The 18,761-nt window shown below is 38.6% G+C and overlaps 1 protein-coding gene across 1 annotated transcript; it reads right to left on the bottom strand.

Moving 5' to 3' along the window:
- Window positions 1-9,974: 9,974 nt before the first annotated feature.
- Window positions 9,975-15,355, bottom strand: LOC149083130 (histone acetyltransferase KAT6B-like). The gene has a single exon (XM_089236267.1). It carries the CDS (start codon window positions 15,236-15,238, stop codon window positions 13,997-13,999), a length of 1,242 nt encoding a protein of 413 aa, XP_089092393.1. The 5' UTR covers window positions 15,239-15,355; the 3' UTR covers window positions 9,975-13,996.
- Between the last annotated feature and the right edge of the window lie 3,406 nt (window positions 15,356-18,761).

Below are 18,761 nucleotides of genomic sequence, written 5' to 3'. Positions count from 1 at the left end.
CGGCATGGTACAAAAAAAAAAAAAAGATGTTGTACGATAATCAACACGTGTTCGAGTCTTTCGTTGCAGAGAAATGAAGTAATTTTTTGATGCATTGCCTCTGTCGCTAGAAACTCAGATAGACAACAGGATATAACATAATTATCGACATGATATATATTAGTATATCAGGAGGTAGGTGGGGGAAGATAAGCCCAAGATAACGACTAAATTGTCTGGGTTCTGTGTCATCTTTCCCAACGTGGGGAGGATATAAAAATTTGCGGGGGGTTTCCCCGGTAAATGTTTTTCTCAAGTGTGGGCATATACGCTGGAGGGACTCGACAAATACGATGTCTGTGGAAGTATTGTTCCGGGCCGCTTTTAGCCAGCCCGTAAGAGTAGTAATCCTGGGCTGAATACGGCCTTCAAGCAGAATAGTTTGTGGACAAGGCTAGTTAAAAGGTCGCAGCTTCATTCATGCACCGATGCTGAACAACGTTATAGTCCAGTGGTTCACATCCTTTTTTTTGGCCATGCCCCACCTAAGCATCTTGTAATATCGTAGAGCCATGACACCCCACCCCCACAAGAGAGGGATTAACAGGGCTCCAGTCCTGGGACCCGGAATAATTTTAATCATTTTTTTTTTTTTCACAGTACAAATTCACTATGAAGGGGTCCGTGAAAAGTACGTTCTCGGGGGGCCCGTCAAAGATTCCAGCCTCGGGGCTCCTGCTGTAGAATGTGGGGGGGGGGGGGGCATGCCTGACTCCATTTTTTAAGAGACACGTAGAAGGGGAATATCAGATGCTCAAAAATTACAGATTAAAAAAAAATCCTTTAAATGCTGCTTAAACCTCCAAAAGGTTAAGATCTTATTTCCTTGCAGAGATTCTCTTTGCTCCCCTAAAATCTCAAATGAACCTGTATGCACCCCACCACAAAAGTAGGTCTTGTGTAGTACATCCTAAGCCTCCTAGATACAGTACTATCTAATAGAATATATATGGTACGCTCCTTTCCGTGACATATATAGTAGACTCTCGCTAATCCGGCACATATTGGACCAGGGGTGTACCCATGGTCCCCACATCCTGTACCGCACGATCTTCATGGGGCCCTTTATAGTGAATTTGTAGTGTGAAAAAACAAAATTATGATTAAAATTATTCCGGGTCCCAGCACTGTCAGCCCCACCCTTGCTGGGGTGTGCCGGATTACCGAAATCACTGGACTACTGGAAGTAAATTGAAAAAGCCCTTTAAAAATAATATAAACTTCTGTGCAGTGACACGTTTTCCTCTTCTATGCAAGGAAACCCGATTTCATATCTTCTATTCTACCCGGGGGTTTGAAGGTTGCTTATGTCATCAACCACCCCTTTTTAAAGATATGAAATATTCTAAGCTGCTGACGAAATTTTGCTGATGGTGGGGGGCAGTGTTTTGCTGACAAGGGGGAGAAGGGGGTCAAAAATGGCTGGGTTTTTGAGTACAGGAGGGTTCGTATAAAAATTTAGTGTTTGTATTTTCATAACTATACAACCCTTTGCAACATGAATGACGTATATCTGCATTCTACATATTATTTGGATATTATTTCTATTTGGAAGTATACCTATGGGATCAACGATTAAATTCGCTAGTAAAATGCGACATGGGGAATTATGGAATCGCCCTCTATAAAAATGCATGTACAAACAACTCTTGTATCAATATTAACATTATGTATCACAATATAATATTTGTGTAATATTGCATCGGCCTTTGCCAAATAATATTGTATGAATAAATATGCTACGATGTACAATAAATAGATTGTATTGGCATTTATCGTTTTTATTTTACACAAATTCCAAACACGTACCAGCAAAATACAGCAATAGCACCATTCACAAACATTTTTTTTTGGAAGGAAACAAAAATCCTGATTAAAACTATCATGGAATGCGGATTATGCAGCTTATTCAATTTAGCATGAAAAGAAATATATATCAAACCATTGAATAAACCCATTCTCGAATTGCGTATATAGTATTCTGCCAAGGAAAAAAAATTCTTTACATGCACAAGTGACTTACAAACAAAAAATATATACATATACACACATACAGAACTATTTAGGTTTATAAAATTCGATTTTTAGATTTTTCTAGAATAATTTGTATTCCAAGGAAAAACATAATTCACATGTCTATGTGAACGTTATTTGCACTTTTATTTTACTTTTTAAAAAAAAAAACCGTTTATATATATAAATATTAGATGCAAGACCATAACTTCTGCAGTAAAAATACCTATACAGGCTGTCCCAAATTGCTTGTATAGCAGATATCTTTGCAACTGTTGACTTTAGAAACATACTTTCAAAATTACAAAAAGTTTTTGAATGACGTGCAGTTATCCAAATTGTCTCAAACTTTCCAAGGAGTAATATACATAAAGAAATAGAAAAAATAACTTTTTATGTAGATCATGTTTGCCAAAACTTCTGATGAGGGAAATATAAATGTCTCTGAGAAGTCATTCACAAAAAAATTTACCATTTTTAAATACAATATTATTGAAGATATTTGACTTTGAAGTTTTCAGCATTTGTTGCCAATGGTTGAAGTTCACAAATTTCAAAACGTAAATTAATCTCAAAGTTGGAAAGATTTTGTAATTGTTAAAATGATTGTCAAAATGTAAAATGTCATTGCTATTTATTGTGAATGAAAAAATGAAATGGTCGAGCTCATTCTATTAGTGTAGTCCTTAAAAACTGCAACTTTTCAGTCAATGAAAACTTGCAAACACAGTGATAAGTTTCCAAAACACATCCGATTTTGTATACAGTGAAACCTGTCTAAGACAGACACTGCACGAGATGGAAACTTGTTTTAAACAGAACAAAAAAATAGTCTTGTGAATAATTAATGTTTTTCAATCATGGGAAACCTCTTCAAGATGAAAACTGTCTAATGTGGAAACGGAAAGCATATTTAGTCTAGTTGTAGATAAATAAAAACCTGCTAAAAACCAGAAAGATGAAGTTTTTGCTCTTTGGATGAGAGGAAGTCATTCTGATCCCCTCCCACCTTTTTGTTAGGGGAACTCTTTCCCTTCTTGGAAAAACGATGAATGCTTAGTATTTAAACTGGTTCTGGGGGTTGGGCTTGAGTGGAAGCATATTTACCATTCAAAATTTAGAAAAAGTGTGGTTTAGCATTTCATTTATGATGGAAAAAGTGGCTTTTGTTAACATTCCTGTTTCTTGGAAAAAGTTTGATAATTTCAGGAGAGTAACTTTATAGAAGTTAGGAGAGATGTTCTCAAAATTTAAGTTTCACAAAAAAATATAAATAAATCACTGCATATGTTTTTATGTGCACCTCTATAAAATGAAAACCTGTCTGGAACGAAAAATAATTTCAGACTCTCGACCTTCTGTTTTATGCATAGGTTTCACTGCATTTTATACCTCAGTAAATATTCCATTTATAAACATCAACTTTTTTTGCAAATGATTTTTCAGAGTGGGATCTACATTTCAATAAACAGAAATTATAAACACACTGGGATTATATAAAAAATTAATTATTTTTTATTTAATTTTATTAAAAAATTGATTATTTTTTATGTATAGGACCCCTCACACAAATGTTGAGATTTTAAATAACTGTAAATCATTTGAAAACTATTCATAATGTTTCTACAGTCAACAGTTGCAAAGATATCTGCTGCGCGAACAATATGAGACAGGCTGTATAATCTTCATATAAAAAAAATGATTGCACAAAAACTGCATTATTTTGTGTTGAGATAAATTTCAAATTATTTTTGCTAGCTTATTTATACAAGCACAAGAATTCAGTAACGAAACACTTCTTTTAGCATATGATATTACAAAAAAAATTTTAATATATATTTGCAAATAAAAATATGACACGTTTTCTTAAAAAAAAGTCTTCACACATATAATCACGAACACACACATTAGAAATTTTCTTTTGACTGGAATATAAAAATGTATATGTAGTTCTCCGATATAATTTGGACTATTCGTTTCAAATTTAAGTAAGATGAATTTACCTGAGACATATACATCACCCTTGCTTTGATTTTTTCTTCCTTTTATGACAATTCGAAATACTTTTTTTTACACTGAAAAGATTCACAATATGCTGCTATACAAAAATTACATTCATTGCCTGTAACATTATGATTGCTAGCATATACACAGTTCTTATACATATATACTGATCTATACAACCAACACATTTCGGGAGCTAATCCTGACAATAACAAAAAAATCCCACTGCACTTTTTCTTTTCTTTTTTTTCTGAACATCTCAAACCATAAGCGAGAAAAAAAGAGAAAAGACATAAATCATAACTAGATTAAATATTTGTTCATGATATAAACAGATTCTCAGCAAAACACAAATCAAATGATATAACAACTATAACATTGCATATTTTTCCACTGTTCAAATTTCAAAACTGCTCTCCAGGATACAGTGGTGCCTGACACTACTAAAAATAATCATCTGCTGCATTAATCCCTTGACTGCTATATCTCATTTAGATATTTAATGACCAGGATGTAAGCCCTGTATGTCATTCCTTCAATAAATGCTTGAGCATTTAAACCTGATTAGTTGGTGATATGTAACTCAAATAACATGGTCCTGGTCGGGAGTATGAAACATGTACGTTATATTTATATATAAGTATGATACATAAAAAAAACATCACTATGTTGTTGTCAAATTGTGTGCAGGACTATCTTAACACAATATCTGCAGGGGCACGGTCTCAGATGCATAATGAGACCTCCATGACCCATGAGATCTGGTACTACGATTTCTGGAAGTTCCTAAATTGGTAGGCTGGTACTTCAGTCGGGTAGGAGGTCTTCAAAGGTTGTTAAGATGGCCTTAATTGTGGGACAACAATATTTTACCACGTAATTCTACATGCTGGGTTCAAGGCTAGAATCGCTTCAACACATACAAAGTTTTCGCAGTGCATACAAAATTCTATATGGTACCACATTATTTTGTCATTCAGTGGGGTTGTGAAAATTTTGTACTCAGAGTAACAACGGGTCTGCATAAATAACAAAAAATGTGTTGGAGGACACACATATGCGTGGTCCCGAGGAATTAGAACATCAAATTGCAAGGCACCACTAGACAACATTGCTCATAAGAAACTGAAGCACATAGAAGAAAAAGTGCAAGAACAAGTTTTTGCTTCTATCATTAATATGGTGTTACGCAATCAGCATTCATCCCTACTCAAATCAAACCACTCGCTTAAGTTTTATTCATGCTTTATTCTGGAACATATCCCACAGACCCCTTATTTATATAATCTTTTGCAGACTACTTTTTAAAAACCACTGCATCAATGTTTATTACTGCATAAAAATTGTCGAAACACACTTTTTTCATCAATTAAGTTCTATTCATACACATTCATCATTCTATTTATAGGTACTTCAAAATACATCTGCCTTTCATGGAGGGCTCAGGTTTGAATAAATTGTAAATTTTTTAATGACTGTTCAATGCCGAGTAGTGGGATGTACTAAAATGCAATATCGTTGTATTGATTAAAAATGCTTTTCCAATTTCAAAAATTTCAATTTTTAAAACAACAACAGGATAAACCCTGAAAATTACCACTTGTTGGGTCACAACTAAGAGAGGGCCAGACGGTTGGGTGGGACGTAAGCACACCACACTCCACAAAGGGCCTTGATCTTACTCAACTCCTCTTTTTCTTTCATCAAAAATTATACAAACAGGCGCTCCAAAATGAATGCTAACCCCGAGCAACCAAGTAAATTTTCATTTCTAGTTGCAACCTAATAATATGTCACACTTGAAGAATGTGTCCCCTGATAATCCCTTATCGATTCAAATAACTACCATGGGCTGGGCTACAACTGAGGACAGGCAGGAAGGATGGGTGCTCACGGTCACTGGACCAGGAAGAGTGTTGAGCTTACTCTTTTTTCCATTAAAAATTATGGAGAGCGGGAGGGACCAAAGTAGGTACCTGCCAGGGGTTACAGAGTAAATTTTTGTTTCTTTAGTTGTGGCCCTGACCATAGGTTGCAATTTAAGTCTTCAGATGACTGGACAAAAAGTTCGTTTTAGACAGAGAGACAGGAGTAAAATAAATGTTCACAACTTTGAAGAAATTGATCTTGAATTAGAGCTATGATGGTAACAACATGCACAAGCTACCACTTGAAAATGTGGAATAAACCCAAGAACAACACTATATAAGACAAATACAATATTCATGAAAAATGATTCATGAAAATAAATCATCAAATACATTTTAAGGAAACTTGTCATGGCCAGTTTATGCCAACGTCACCATATTTCTTGAAGAGAGTTTGTGAGATTTGCACTATAATAACTATTTCAGGGGATGTAAGTGGTTTTTCCTCTTTAAAAAACTTGACAAAATGGGAATTTTTTATGTAAACGCTGAAGCAGCTAAATACATCGGAGACTCACGATAATAGACATGCATAGGACAGAAAATTTTGTTTGCTAGTGAAAAGGTAGTAAAATGCATGGAAGATCTATTATGAGAAATTTAAAAAGCTGATAATGGGGGGGGGGGGGAATAGTTCTGTTCCAAAAAATAGAGGAAGTATAATCACCCTAGGAATGAATAATACCAGAGCTATTGTTATTACATGAATAAATAATACCAGAGCTATCATTGAATTCCAGGTCAAAATATGCTCTGAGATATTTTACCCAGACCCAAAGTACAATCAGGGGATGCTCAAGTCATTGGGGGAAGGGCATGGCCCCCACATCCTGTAGCGGGGCCCCTAGGCTGGGATCTTTTGCGGGCCCCTTCTGTAGTTAATTAAAGCGTGCAAAAGCAAAAAAAAGATAATCGTCCCGGGTCCCAGGGCTAAAGCCCTGTCAGCCCCCCCTATGTGGGGGCCATGGGGAAGGGAGACACTAAGCCATGGGGGGGGCAGTGCCATAACTAGGCAGGTGCACCATCACAGGGTCCACTTGGAAGGGGGCCTAAATGCAAATTCTTACACAGGGCACAGGAATAGTTAGTTACGCCACTGGGGAAAGGGGAACTGATAACTTGTCAGAAAGAGCTCCTTCATCTGTTATTATATAGCCCCTACTCAATAAGCCTATTAGCAAATACCTTGAAGCAGGGGCATCAGAAGTGTGTCACACATTTTGGTGTTTGTCTTGAGCTTGTGTAGGAAATTGATTTCTGAATCAATTCTGGGGGTGCTCAGACCTTTGTCAAAAATTACCCTAGGTGCTGAGAGCCCCAGAATACCCCCGATTTTGATGCAGATGCGCTTGTAATTCTAATATATGCAGAATTTCTGCTCTGCTGTTCATTTTTGCTGCTTTCAAAAAAAGGAAAAGGGTCAAAAATCTTAGAGAGTTTCTGCTTCTCCTGCCCATTTTTGAAGCTTGTCCCTCTACAATTTCCTGATACTTTTTGTGAATGTATTCTTCCGTTTTGCCCCTTTACACACCCTTTTTAAAATGTCTCCAGTCCTTGTTTTTTTTTAAAGCCCCTCTTTCACTCATTTATGATTATATATATCTCCATTTCTCACTTGTATGCTTTTTTTTCTGCTTCTAGCATCCCAAAATACAAGCTACCCAAAATAGATTCTTGTATGTGGTATTACAGTAAAACCTCGCTTTCGCAGACCCCAGCGGATAAAAAAAAAAAATTGTCATAAAAGAGGGAATGACAGTAAGCATTTGCAATAAAATTATTATTTAGCCATAAAAAAGAAATGACCACATCTGCGGGTGACTGTCAAGACAGGTTCCACTATATTAAAATGTATAGGAATATCATAAAATAATTTTGGTGATATGTGACCGCTAAGGGCTTGGCAAAGTTTTATGACCACCCTGTATACAATTTTTCTTAAAGTCCCGCTGCATATGGAGCCATGCCTGGGTGAGTTCATGCATTAAGATAGTCCTGGATTAGACCAGCAAAAGAGAAACACAGATAAAGGATACTGATGATTATTTCCTCTTATGATCTAATATTGAGAACACAGGAATAGAAAATGTTATGCTAAATACTACATAAATTTCACAGAAAATGGGCATGGATAATAAGGCCATATCGAAGCACCGTTCATTATTTTTTGTATTTTTCTAACACCTTTTAAAAATGGCCACTTTTTTCCATAGAGTTATCGGACAAAGTTCAAAACATCTGTATATATTACAGTGAGACCTCTGCATAACAATGCTTTGTGGACCAAGAAAAAATATCATTGTAGAGGGATTATCGTTATATCGAGAGGCAGTAGTTTAACATTAGGGGGTATAGCAGGGCTTGACAAATCCCATGCACCATGGCGACTCAAAAATTGACACATTGGCACCTAATATTTTCGGTGTGATTATTAAATTGAAGTCCAAAATTTTTGTCTGCGTGAATACCATCATAAAAAAGGAGGCACTAAGTCCTGGAAAAGTAAAGAAAAAAAGAGAGCTTGGCTGATAGCAATTTATTTTTCCGATTTATCAATCTCTGGCATATAGCCATTTCCAAAGACTTATATACCAAAATATCATTGTAGAAGGATTTATCATTATAGTGAGGCTTCACTATAAATCTAATAATTTTCATTGTAAATCAAATTATCATATTGTACGGCAAAAAAAAAACAACATGATATTAGTTTACACTTGTTCTTTTGAACTTACATAGACTTGAATAAATAGAATTTGTAAAACCAAAAGTTGAGAAAGAGACATTTAAAGAAATGGCACATTGTTTGTAAGCAGTGGAATAGTTCATAGAAATGTGTCAGTTCAATAAAATCAAGCATTGAGACTGTCTCTAGGTTGACCATATATGCCGTTTTTGAATTTAAATTAGTGACCTTTTATACTTGGCATCATTTTGTTTTGATTAAAGCAATTTGACATTGTTGGTGCAAATATACTGCGATTGGCTCAATGTCCCACTTTCATGTTGAATATGGTCAGTTTTGGAAGTGCACACTTAGTGGGTTAGAAATTTGGTAACCCTATTTACACAGCACTTAGGGGCCGTTCAAGTATTACGTTATCATCGATGGGATAGGGGGTTTCCGATTTGCTGACTTTTGATGACAAGGGGGGGGGGGATTTGGATAATGCTTAGGTCATCAACCACCTTTTATGAAAATATGAGTTGGATTCAGAGGGGCAGGGCTGATGACAAAATTTTCTGACAACGGGAGGGGGGGGGGGTCAAAAATGGCTAAAAATTTGCTTACATAATACTTCAACGACCCCTTATTTACATGAGAAAGTTTAGGGGTGAAATGGGAGCTTTGTATAATGAATATGAACCTGATTGGCTACTTTTTTTACCCAATAGGCAGGGCCATAACTAGGATTTTTGCTGTCCACAACTATAAAATTTAATAATATTGTAAGTGTTCTTTGTTCCCACCTAAAACTGCCACCCAAGGCAGTTTCCCCCCCCCCCCATCTGATTCCGGCCTTGAAGTAGGTGAAAAAAGAGGGAATGAAAATTATATCCTCATTTTTGGATCTTAATAGGGTTAATATTTCTTTTCCCATGATTCTTTGCATGGCGAATGGAGAAAAAATAGTGTTAATCGAGCTGGTCAAACCTGCTAAACTTCCCCCCTGAAAAAATTTGCCGAAAATAGCCCCCCCCCCCCCAGTATTCTTTGACTTGTGCTGGACTTAACAATTTTGTTACTAATTTAGAATCTGTATGGGATCCCAACGGGAGTGAAAGGGTTAAGAACCTCTTTCCATGTTAGCACACATGCTGACATAATTTCCGATAATTTTGGCTTGCCTTCAGACTTCAATTTATTTATCATACATAAAAAAAGTTAGGCACTTATTTTTTAGTTGCCATAGCGACCTGGTGTCTGGGATTTGTCAAGCCCTAGTGTGGGCTTGACAAATTCAAGAAATTCCTTCTATTGTTAGTAAAGAACCCACTTTTTTATTTCCCATGTAAATGGGGTTTTACAATGATATTGTACCATAAAATCACAAATACTAGCCATAAACAGTTCACCAGCGTTCATACAGTGTATTAGATGTTTTTGTTAGATGCATGCATGTGCACAAACACACAAGGAAAACTGGGCTATTAAAACTCTGGAACATTCACAGAAAGATAGTACCATTTGATTTTGGATTAGTTTGGAAATATATTGATATATATATATGCTACCAACAGCTGTGATCAGAAACATTAATTTTTGCTCATAATTACCATCTCTTGGTTGAAAATAGATTGAACAGGCAGACTTCTGTAAAAGGTTACCACAAGAGACAAAATAAAAATTACTTTGTAACTGGGTGTGTGTCTTAATAGTGAATAAACCTAATCCACTAATTACTTTTAGGGTCATTAAAAACTAATTGTTATAAATGGAATGACATTACAGTGATAGACGTTATATTCAGGTCTGACTGTATCATATGATGAATATTATATTGTCTTGATATAGTGTTTTATATCTTTTGTTTAGTGCGATTGAGAGATTGGAGTGAAGACAATGAAACTGGTAGAGGTACCAACATAAACATTGCAGTGGAATAGCAGAATTTGACTTATATTGAAATGACCTCAGGTGATTTAACACCTACAATGGAACCTCCAACTATGATGGACAACTCCCTATTAGTGGACACTTTTTTAAGTTATGTCAATGGGCTTCAATGTACTTTACTATCTATTAAAGGTCTAATCACACACATTCACCATGCCTTGTCTTGAAAAAATTTGAAAAATATTCTTCCTTCTACTGCTAATAAGTGTAGTAGAGGGAAGAACATATTTTTTCGAACTGACACAAGGCAGAGACGAGCCACGACTGATGTGTGTGTATATATAATCAAGAAAAAAATTAGGCAGCAGATTGTTTTTTTTACAAGAACTTTTTTTAGGGGAGAAAACCCTAAAAAAAGTCCAAAATTAGTTTCTCCCCTCCGACTTTCCAAGGTTTTAATGACATTCCCCCCCCCCATTAGTGGACACACTAACATTAATTCAGAGAGTTTTGTGTTACCCTTAAGCTTCAATTTAATTGCACACATAAAATATTTAAGGAGCCAACCCCATTTCTTTAGTTGCCATATCGACATGGGATTTGTCAAGTCCTGTATTAGAGTCTGAGGATAACAAAAAATTTGACTTATGTCAACATGTCCACCAACATAAAAAAGGGTTCCAATAAGTCCTGAAATAGCAGGAAAAAAATTTTTTGAAAGGAAAAAAAAAATATGCCTAGCTCTTAAAAAATTTGACTGGCACCTAAAATGCTTTTGATTTGTCAAGCCCTGAAGTTAAGAACACTCCCCATTAGTAGAAGACAAGATTTTTAGTAACAGGGGTGTGGCGTGTCCATTATCGGGTATATATCCCACTGTACTGGTAATTAATTTATTTGCCGATTTTGGTAAAATATAGTCATGAAAAAATATGTTCTTGATTAATAATGGTGTTCGCACGTTGTAGAAAAAACTATGTTTACAGCCAGGGCAAGAGCATATTTTGGCAACCCCTTTATGTTGAAGGAGAGGTTAAAGGATCAAATTTGCACCCCTTCTGGTCCAGCACCAGACCTATTTGCAATCCCCCCTAGTTGCAGCTGTGGAAGACAACGATGTTCTATCAATATCTTGAAGATAGAGGAATTCCATCTGTGATTTTTTGTGGTGGTTTGGTACTTATTGTTAACTTTTGTCAAAGCCATTATGGCTGCTTCAATACCGTGATTACTAAAACCCTTCTTCAGTTGCGTTTTTTTAATACTCTCAGCATCGTGATTGCTAGAATGGGATATCTTCAGCTTCCCTTCCCAATAATCCATGAATAAAACAATGCAATGCCCAACAACGTCCATTATATCATAGCTGCCAACTTTGGAGAAAGATAATTAGAAAGATGCATTTACACACAGATCCTAATTCCTCATGAAAACAAATATAAGAGGGATTTTTTTCATGGATAAAAATGAAATTCTAGGGATTTCTCCTTTTTGAAAAACGTGACATTGGCCTAGCCATTACCAAACAGTGGGTTAAATTGCATATCATTGCACACTCAAACCAAACCTTCCCCCCCCCACCCCCACAAAAAACCCCCATTGGAGCATAAAAACAGGACATAGACTTACATACTCGAAGTATAAGTCATCTCACTGATTTGGCTGTCAAGAGGCTGAATCACTGCTGGCTGCTTGGCTAGTCGTAAGCAAGCCACTCTAAAACCACTAGAATGAAAGAATGATTATGTGTGCGGCAAAATATAACATACATGTTGTGCCATTCCAACTCCCGAAACTCCTCCACAAATACACATCTGAGATATTTCAACACCATTGCTGCTGTCACCCATTTTCTAGCGAACAAGAAAGAGGGGAGAAAATGGAAAAAAACAAGGTCACTTCGTCTCAGAGTGGTTTTATACGAACGACACTTGGGGTATTGCATTGCTCTAGGTATGCGGTGTCCTGAGTATGGAACCACCTTTTTTAAAACTTCCATAATTTGATTTTAAACTATTCTTAGGTTAATTAAATGGCTTGATTTTAACCAATAGGGTAAAATCTATAAAAACCACCTGCAATTAAAAAAAAAAATTATTAGGAAATAAATTTTAAAACAATTAACATAAAAATAGGGAAAATGGGAGATTTTTTTATCACTTGCAAAACAAAACCAGCATGATGCTGCCATCTCTGACAGAAAATCTAAATCTTAAGCTAGTTAATAGGATTTAAATTATTCCTGTGCGAAAATAAATTTTTTGATGGAATTTCGAAAAGTTAGTTTCACTATGAGGACACCGCGCCGGAAAGAGATACATAATTTTTCACAGCATGCTGTATTGTTTCTCCTGTTGGAATATGTCAGGAATTCCATGTAACTTCAGATTTATAAATTTAAAGCTATAAAATTTCACATTTTAATTAATTTTTTGCATACTAGCTGTTATACTTTTAATCCTGCAGCCAGCGGTAGACATAAAGAAAACATTGGGAGGGTTGAAAGTTGCTAGTCGTCCATATATACAGGACTTGAGCGTATACACAGGAGGGAGAAGTGTACATTGCATTGTTTATTTTCTTAAATTATTGGTGGGGGGCTCAAATGACCTCAGCCCCTAGGTTCCAGCACCTATGCCCACAGTCGTGTTTCCATCGAACCAAGAGATTTTTTTTTACCAAACCCAGCGAGGTTTTTTTGCCCTGACTTGTATTATTTAAAAGTCCTAGCTTCTATTATTTTCTATCTTGTACGTAGTCTAGGATGTTATGTTTTTAATCTCTCTTTCGTTCCCCTATTAAGTCTGAGAAATTTTTTTTCTGCCATTCGGTTATTGTCATTTTATTTTTTTTAGCGCCCATAGTGTTGTTCTTTTTCTGCAATTTTTTCTTCGATAAATATGAAAGCATAATTTGGTTTCACTCTTGGCAACCTCTTGCCATGCTTTCAGACATTTTTCTGGCCAAAGAAAAGAAATCTCGAACTCATTGCCAAAAAGGGATTATACTTTTGTTACTCAACATTTTTTTTTTTGGGGGGGGGGGGGTTTGAGGGGAAAAAAACAGGTCTTACATGCAGGCACAAATGTTAATTAAATGTTAATTTAATGATGTATCATCCGTTTCTTTAAAAAAAAAGTTATTATATTGACCAAACTATAAGATAAGACATTTTTCCAGAAAATTTTCGTCTCCGAAATTGGTGGGCAGAGAGGTCATTTTGCACAGGGGGGAAAAAACCTATATTCCAATGCCTGCCACATGCTCCACATTTTCACTAACACAGAACATATCATCTGACAATGAGGTAAATACAATACTCAGTCAACTACATAAAGATATTCATATTGATATTGCAAAATGAATCACGGCCATTACAAAATGAGTTCCTCCCAACTTGTCCAATAACCAATGCATTCAAAAGTTTTTCCTCGACTAACGTTTTTGGCACAAATTACTCTATTTCATCTTCCTCTTTCTTGACAACAGGTTGCACCGCTTGCAAGCGTCTAATGTGATCATAAATCTTTAAAGCTGGTCCAAGTTTGATAGAAAGACCAGTTAGAACGTCATTGCGCTTCATCAACAGCAATGACTGCCCATCAATATCCTGTTCTCGAAATGCTGGCGCTTCGGAATGGTAGCCAATGAAACGGAAAAACATCTCCACTTCCTTGGTTGTCCAATCATCAGCGAGCGGCACCACAGTAGGATAATCATCTAGGCACCTTTTCGAGATGAATTCGCTGTCGATCGCGGTCTCAATGTCTGAAGTAAACGAATCACACGAGTCTATATTGATGCACTCGTTGGTCACTATGCAGTTTTTGTTATCGAGTTTCACACATCGAGAACATGACCACTTTCCCTTGGGTTTAGATTCAATGATAGGTGTGTGGCATACTTTGTGATAGGCCCTGTCACAAGTATCGCAGGTAATGAACTCTGAGTCATCGGGAGGGTCTAGACACACAGCGCAGGTCTTGCAATCGGCACACACCCAAGATATTGAATCGAATATCATCGCCAAGTGATCAGAATAATCCAAGCAACTCGGATGGGCTTTGGCTCCGCAATCCCTACACACCAACAATTTCTCGGGGACGCCTTTCATGTTGGATGACACGCCTAGGAGGCAGTAGTCACAGCAGCTGTCCTCGGCGTTTTCGGGGCCGCCGACGTTGTTGTTGTTGGCGGGTTTGGCTCGTTTCTTGGTGTCGGGGGAATTGCCCGGACTCTCATGCTCGCCGTTGGTCATCTCGCCCCGGTTCAGATCTTTGCCCAACTTGGCTTTCAGCGTCTCGATTTTGAGGTCCCTCTTCAAGAGGTACTGTTCGATGTCCTGCAGTGACACGCTTCTGTAGGGTCGCTCGTCGGTGACGGGCGCGGTCAACGCGTCCACGGCCTCGATGGACACTGGGTTCAGTTCGGCCGGATCGTTGAACGGGCTGTAGTAGTTGTTACGGGCCCGGACCCACTTGGCGGCGTTCCTGTAGCTGGTGCTGCCCTTGTACTCGACTTTGACGACGACGCCTTCGCTAACCAACTTGGCGAGGTGCTCGTTCACAAGAGACTGTTTCAGACCATGTCGCCGTTGCAAGATGTGGCATATCCTCTCGGAGTCCGGACGAGCTTTACGCTTGCGGAGTTGATCGATGGCGTCTAGTATCAAGTCAGAGTACTTCGGATCCGACATCGGAATTTATAATTATTACGAGTTTTTTTTTTTTGTCCTATCTATCAAGGGAAGAGATGCTCTTCAAACAAAAACAAACAATCCTCCACCCGCACCCTACGACCATACAACACGATTGGGAACGGATGGCATAGTTGCCAGATCCCTAAAACATTTTCTGCTAAAATCGTCCTAAAAACTAGCCTGAATTTGTGCTGTCATCTGGGAAACAACACACGAACTACTGAGAGAGACAGGTGGCTTTTTTGTCTGAGCCCAAGATATCAAGGAAACATATCTTTTGGATATTATGCCGCAGTGTCGCTACTAGATGGCATGTGTGGAGATACCAGCATCAAAGGTGAAGTCGACAGATCTAATGCATATATGTATAGATGAATCGACATCATCATCATCTTGCTCCCCCCAGCAATAATGACTGTGCTCCCCCAGACTTCCAAGTCTATCTTCGCCTATGCTAGATGCTTGGTCAGCTACGGCAAGCACGCATTTTGGCGCCCCCTTGTGATGTTGTCGGAGAGATAAAAGGATGAAGTTTTCGCCCCCTCTGGTCCGACGCCCGGGGCACAAGACCCACCTGCTCCCCCCCCCCATAGGCGGAAATAAACTTGGACGTCTGGGGGCGCACGGTCATTATTCCTGGGGGGATGATGATGTCAATTCATATATACATTCGATCCGCCGACTCTACCTTTGACCCTGGGGGGCAATGCCGCCCTCCCCGTATCTCCGCCGATGCTCCCCTCTAGTTGCGGCCCTGTTATGCCGAAGTGAATTCGGAAAGAAAAGTCATTTGGACTCCACCGGGACTCAAACCCAGGTTCTCTTGAAAAAACCGGTCAAGCATGTTACCATCTGTACCAGTGATTAAATGGTAGTAGGATGTTTCCTTTGAGAGGATATTTTCCCGACAGAATATCTGTTTCCTTGACATCTTTGGGATGAGGAAAAAAAGCCGTCTATCTCAAACTCTACTGTCCCACCTGGGGGAGCCCAGTGCCGTCTTAACGCATGGGCCCGCCCGTCCACCCGGGCACGGCCCTGGGGCCTCAAGAAAAGAGGGGGTCTCAAAAAAACGAGAAGTAGTTGAATTTTTCGAAAATTGATCAAGTAGGGCCTCACAAAAATCACTTGGCCCGGGGGGCCCCACGATGCCCTTAAGACGGCCCTGGGGGAGCCATTTGCTGAAGTTAAGAGAAGCTACTAATGCCTTTGTTTCAGTGCCTCACGCTGCAGTGCGTGGAATAAGGAAGGTCTCCAGTGGTGTAATTGATAGCGTGTTTTTGTCCGGTTTGCAATAGGGCCTGGGTTCGAGCACCAGCGGAGGCCAGATGATTTTTTCCTTCAGAGTTGACCTTGGGATGAACATCCAGAAAATATTTTCTTTCTTGACACGAAATACAGTTTGACAGTAATCTACAGGGCTGCAGCTAGGCCAGTCCTAGGAACTGATTCATATGGATCAGTTCCATACGCTCACGGTGAACAATCCCACTTTCCTTATATGAGTGCCTGAGATGTCGGACCGAACGGGGCGCGAATTTCACATTTTAGCCTCTCTTTCCCCATTATAATTGGGTGCCAAAATGTGTGTTTATCCGGACTGTAAGTCCAGACATGGTCCACGCTCTGTCCCGAGAGGGATGTAAGCGTTTTACCCCGAGGGGTTGGACCACGCTGGGGAGGGTCGAATGCGACGGCCCTCAATCCCTATGATTGAGGCTCCAAGTTTATCCGGACTGACAAAGCATCTAGTTGCGTCCCAGGTAATCTAACTCAGTTACAAACAATGCACTGTAGTATGATATTCACAGGCTCGTAGCCAGATATTTCGTCGGAAGGGAGGGGCTCCATTTCTGGGGGGGGGGGGACCAAAGTGATAGAACAATAGATGTGGCCATCTTTTTTTCTTTTTTCAGTCATTTTCTCACATTTCGGGGGGAGGGGCCCAGCCCCACAAGTCCCCCCCCCTCCTCGCTACGGCCTTGGATATTCATAAATATTTTTTTATTTAGGGGGCCGTTCAAGTATTACGTAAGCAAATTTTTAGCCACTTTTGACCCCCCCGTGTCAGCAAAACTCTAACCCTCCCCCCCCCCGGTCAGCAAAATTTCGTCATCACTGCCCCCTACCTCCTAACGCATAATGGTGGGATCAGAAACGTACGCGGGAGGGGCACAGGGGGTTCGTATGCCCCCCCCCAGACAAAAAAAAATTGTTTTTTTAATGCAAAAAATATTTTTAAAAAATTGAAATTTCTTGAAAATATCTTTATATGTTATTATAATCGATTTCTGTTAGTTTTAATGCTATTTGAAGGGTAAGAACTCAAAATTTCTCTTTTAGGAAATTCATTGCGACTCACCCTTTAAGCCATATATGGTAAACCCTTGACCCGCGGACCGAATGTGGCTCTGAAGGTTATCTGATGTGACTTGCCCCTCAAACCTAATTTTGTAAAAATGAACTAAGCAACGTATTTACAAATCACTTAAATGTGGTCGGCTGAAGTTGGTTTTCTGTGGTTTCCAATTTCGAGGCGCAAATGCGAGCCGATCTCCCCGTTAAAAAGTCTCGCCACAGCGAGCAGCAGTCCTACAAACAGTACAAATATTCAGTCGCTACACATCACTCATTTCACTTCTGAGATATAGATGGCAGTAGGGCCGTCTTAAGAGCATCATGGGCCCCCGGGCCAAATGTTTTTCTGAAGCCCTATCAGGCAAATTTTCGAAAATCTCAACCAGATCCCATTTTCGTGAGGCCCCCGGGCCGTGCCCGGATGGGCCCATGACTTAAGACGGCACTGGATGGCAGCACTGAAAAATCGTAAACAACACTAGAAGTTAAAAAAAAAAGCGGATTTACATGAAATATAGTGCTATTGCAAACGGCAGTGTAAATTTAAGAAATACGTTTACCGTGCAATAAAATTTGAACACTACGTAAGAACAATGAAGTCATCATAATATAATTTTATGAGTATTTGAAAGAATCTTCTTCCTGATTTCAGTCAGCACTAAATAAAAAATAAGGATTGATGATTTTTTCTCGGCCCACGATACATCAAATGCAGAGACTTCCTGAAAAATATCCATGGTAAACTTATGAAAAAAAGTTTGTTGCCTTCATCAGGAATCGAAAATCTCTCATCGACCTCTTGCAAACTGGGCAAGTGCACTTATCATTAAATAACAGCGACATAACTTTTCTTCCCTCCAAACACGCACAGTAGCGCGGTAACCTCTATTAACTTCAGCGAATGGCCTCCAGGTGACGACAGTAGAGATTGATGGTTTTTTTTGTCTGCCCACGGTACATGAAATCAATGGCTTTTCTGAATATTATGTTGAGGTGAAGTTGGAGAAAAAAGTGTCGTTGTTTCTATCTCATCCTATATTGCCCGTATCAAAAAAGTGATGCCAAAAGCACGTAGTGTTTCTAAGTGATTACCCTCCCAAGTGCTAACCACGCCCGATGCTGTTTAACTTTTCTGATCTTGCCCGGTGTTTTGAGCATGGCA

This window comes from Pholcus phalangioides, unplaced genomic scaffold (genome assembly GCF_987345545.1).
Source record: "Pholcus phalangioides strain wild (caught in Gottingen) unplaced genomic scaffold, Ppha-v1.0 ptg000009l_1, whole genome shotgun sequence".
Classification (NCBI taxonomy): domain Eukaryota; kingdom Metazoa; phylum Arthropoda; class Arachnida; order Araneae; family Pholcidae; genus Pholcus; species Pholcus phalangioides.
Note: the sequence above shows the minus strand (reverse complement) of the source record. Positions and strands in the feature narration are given on the sequence as shown.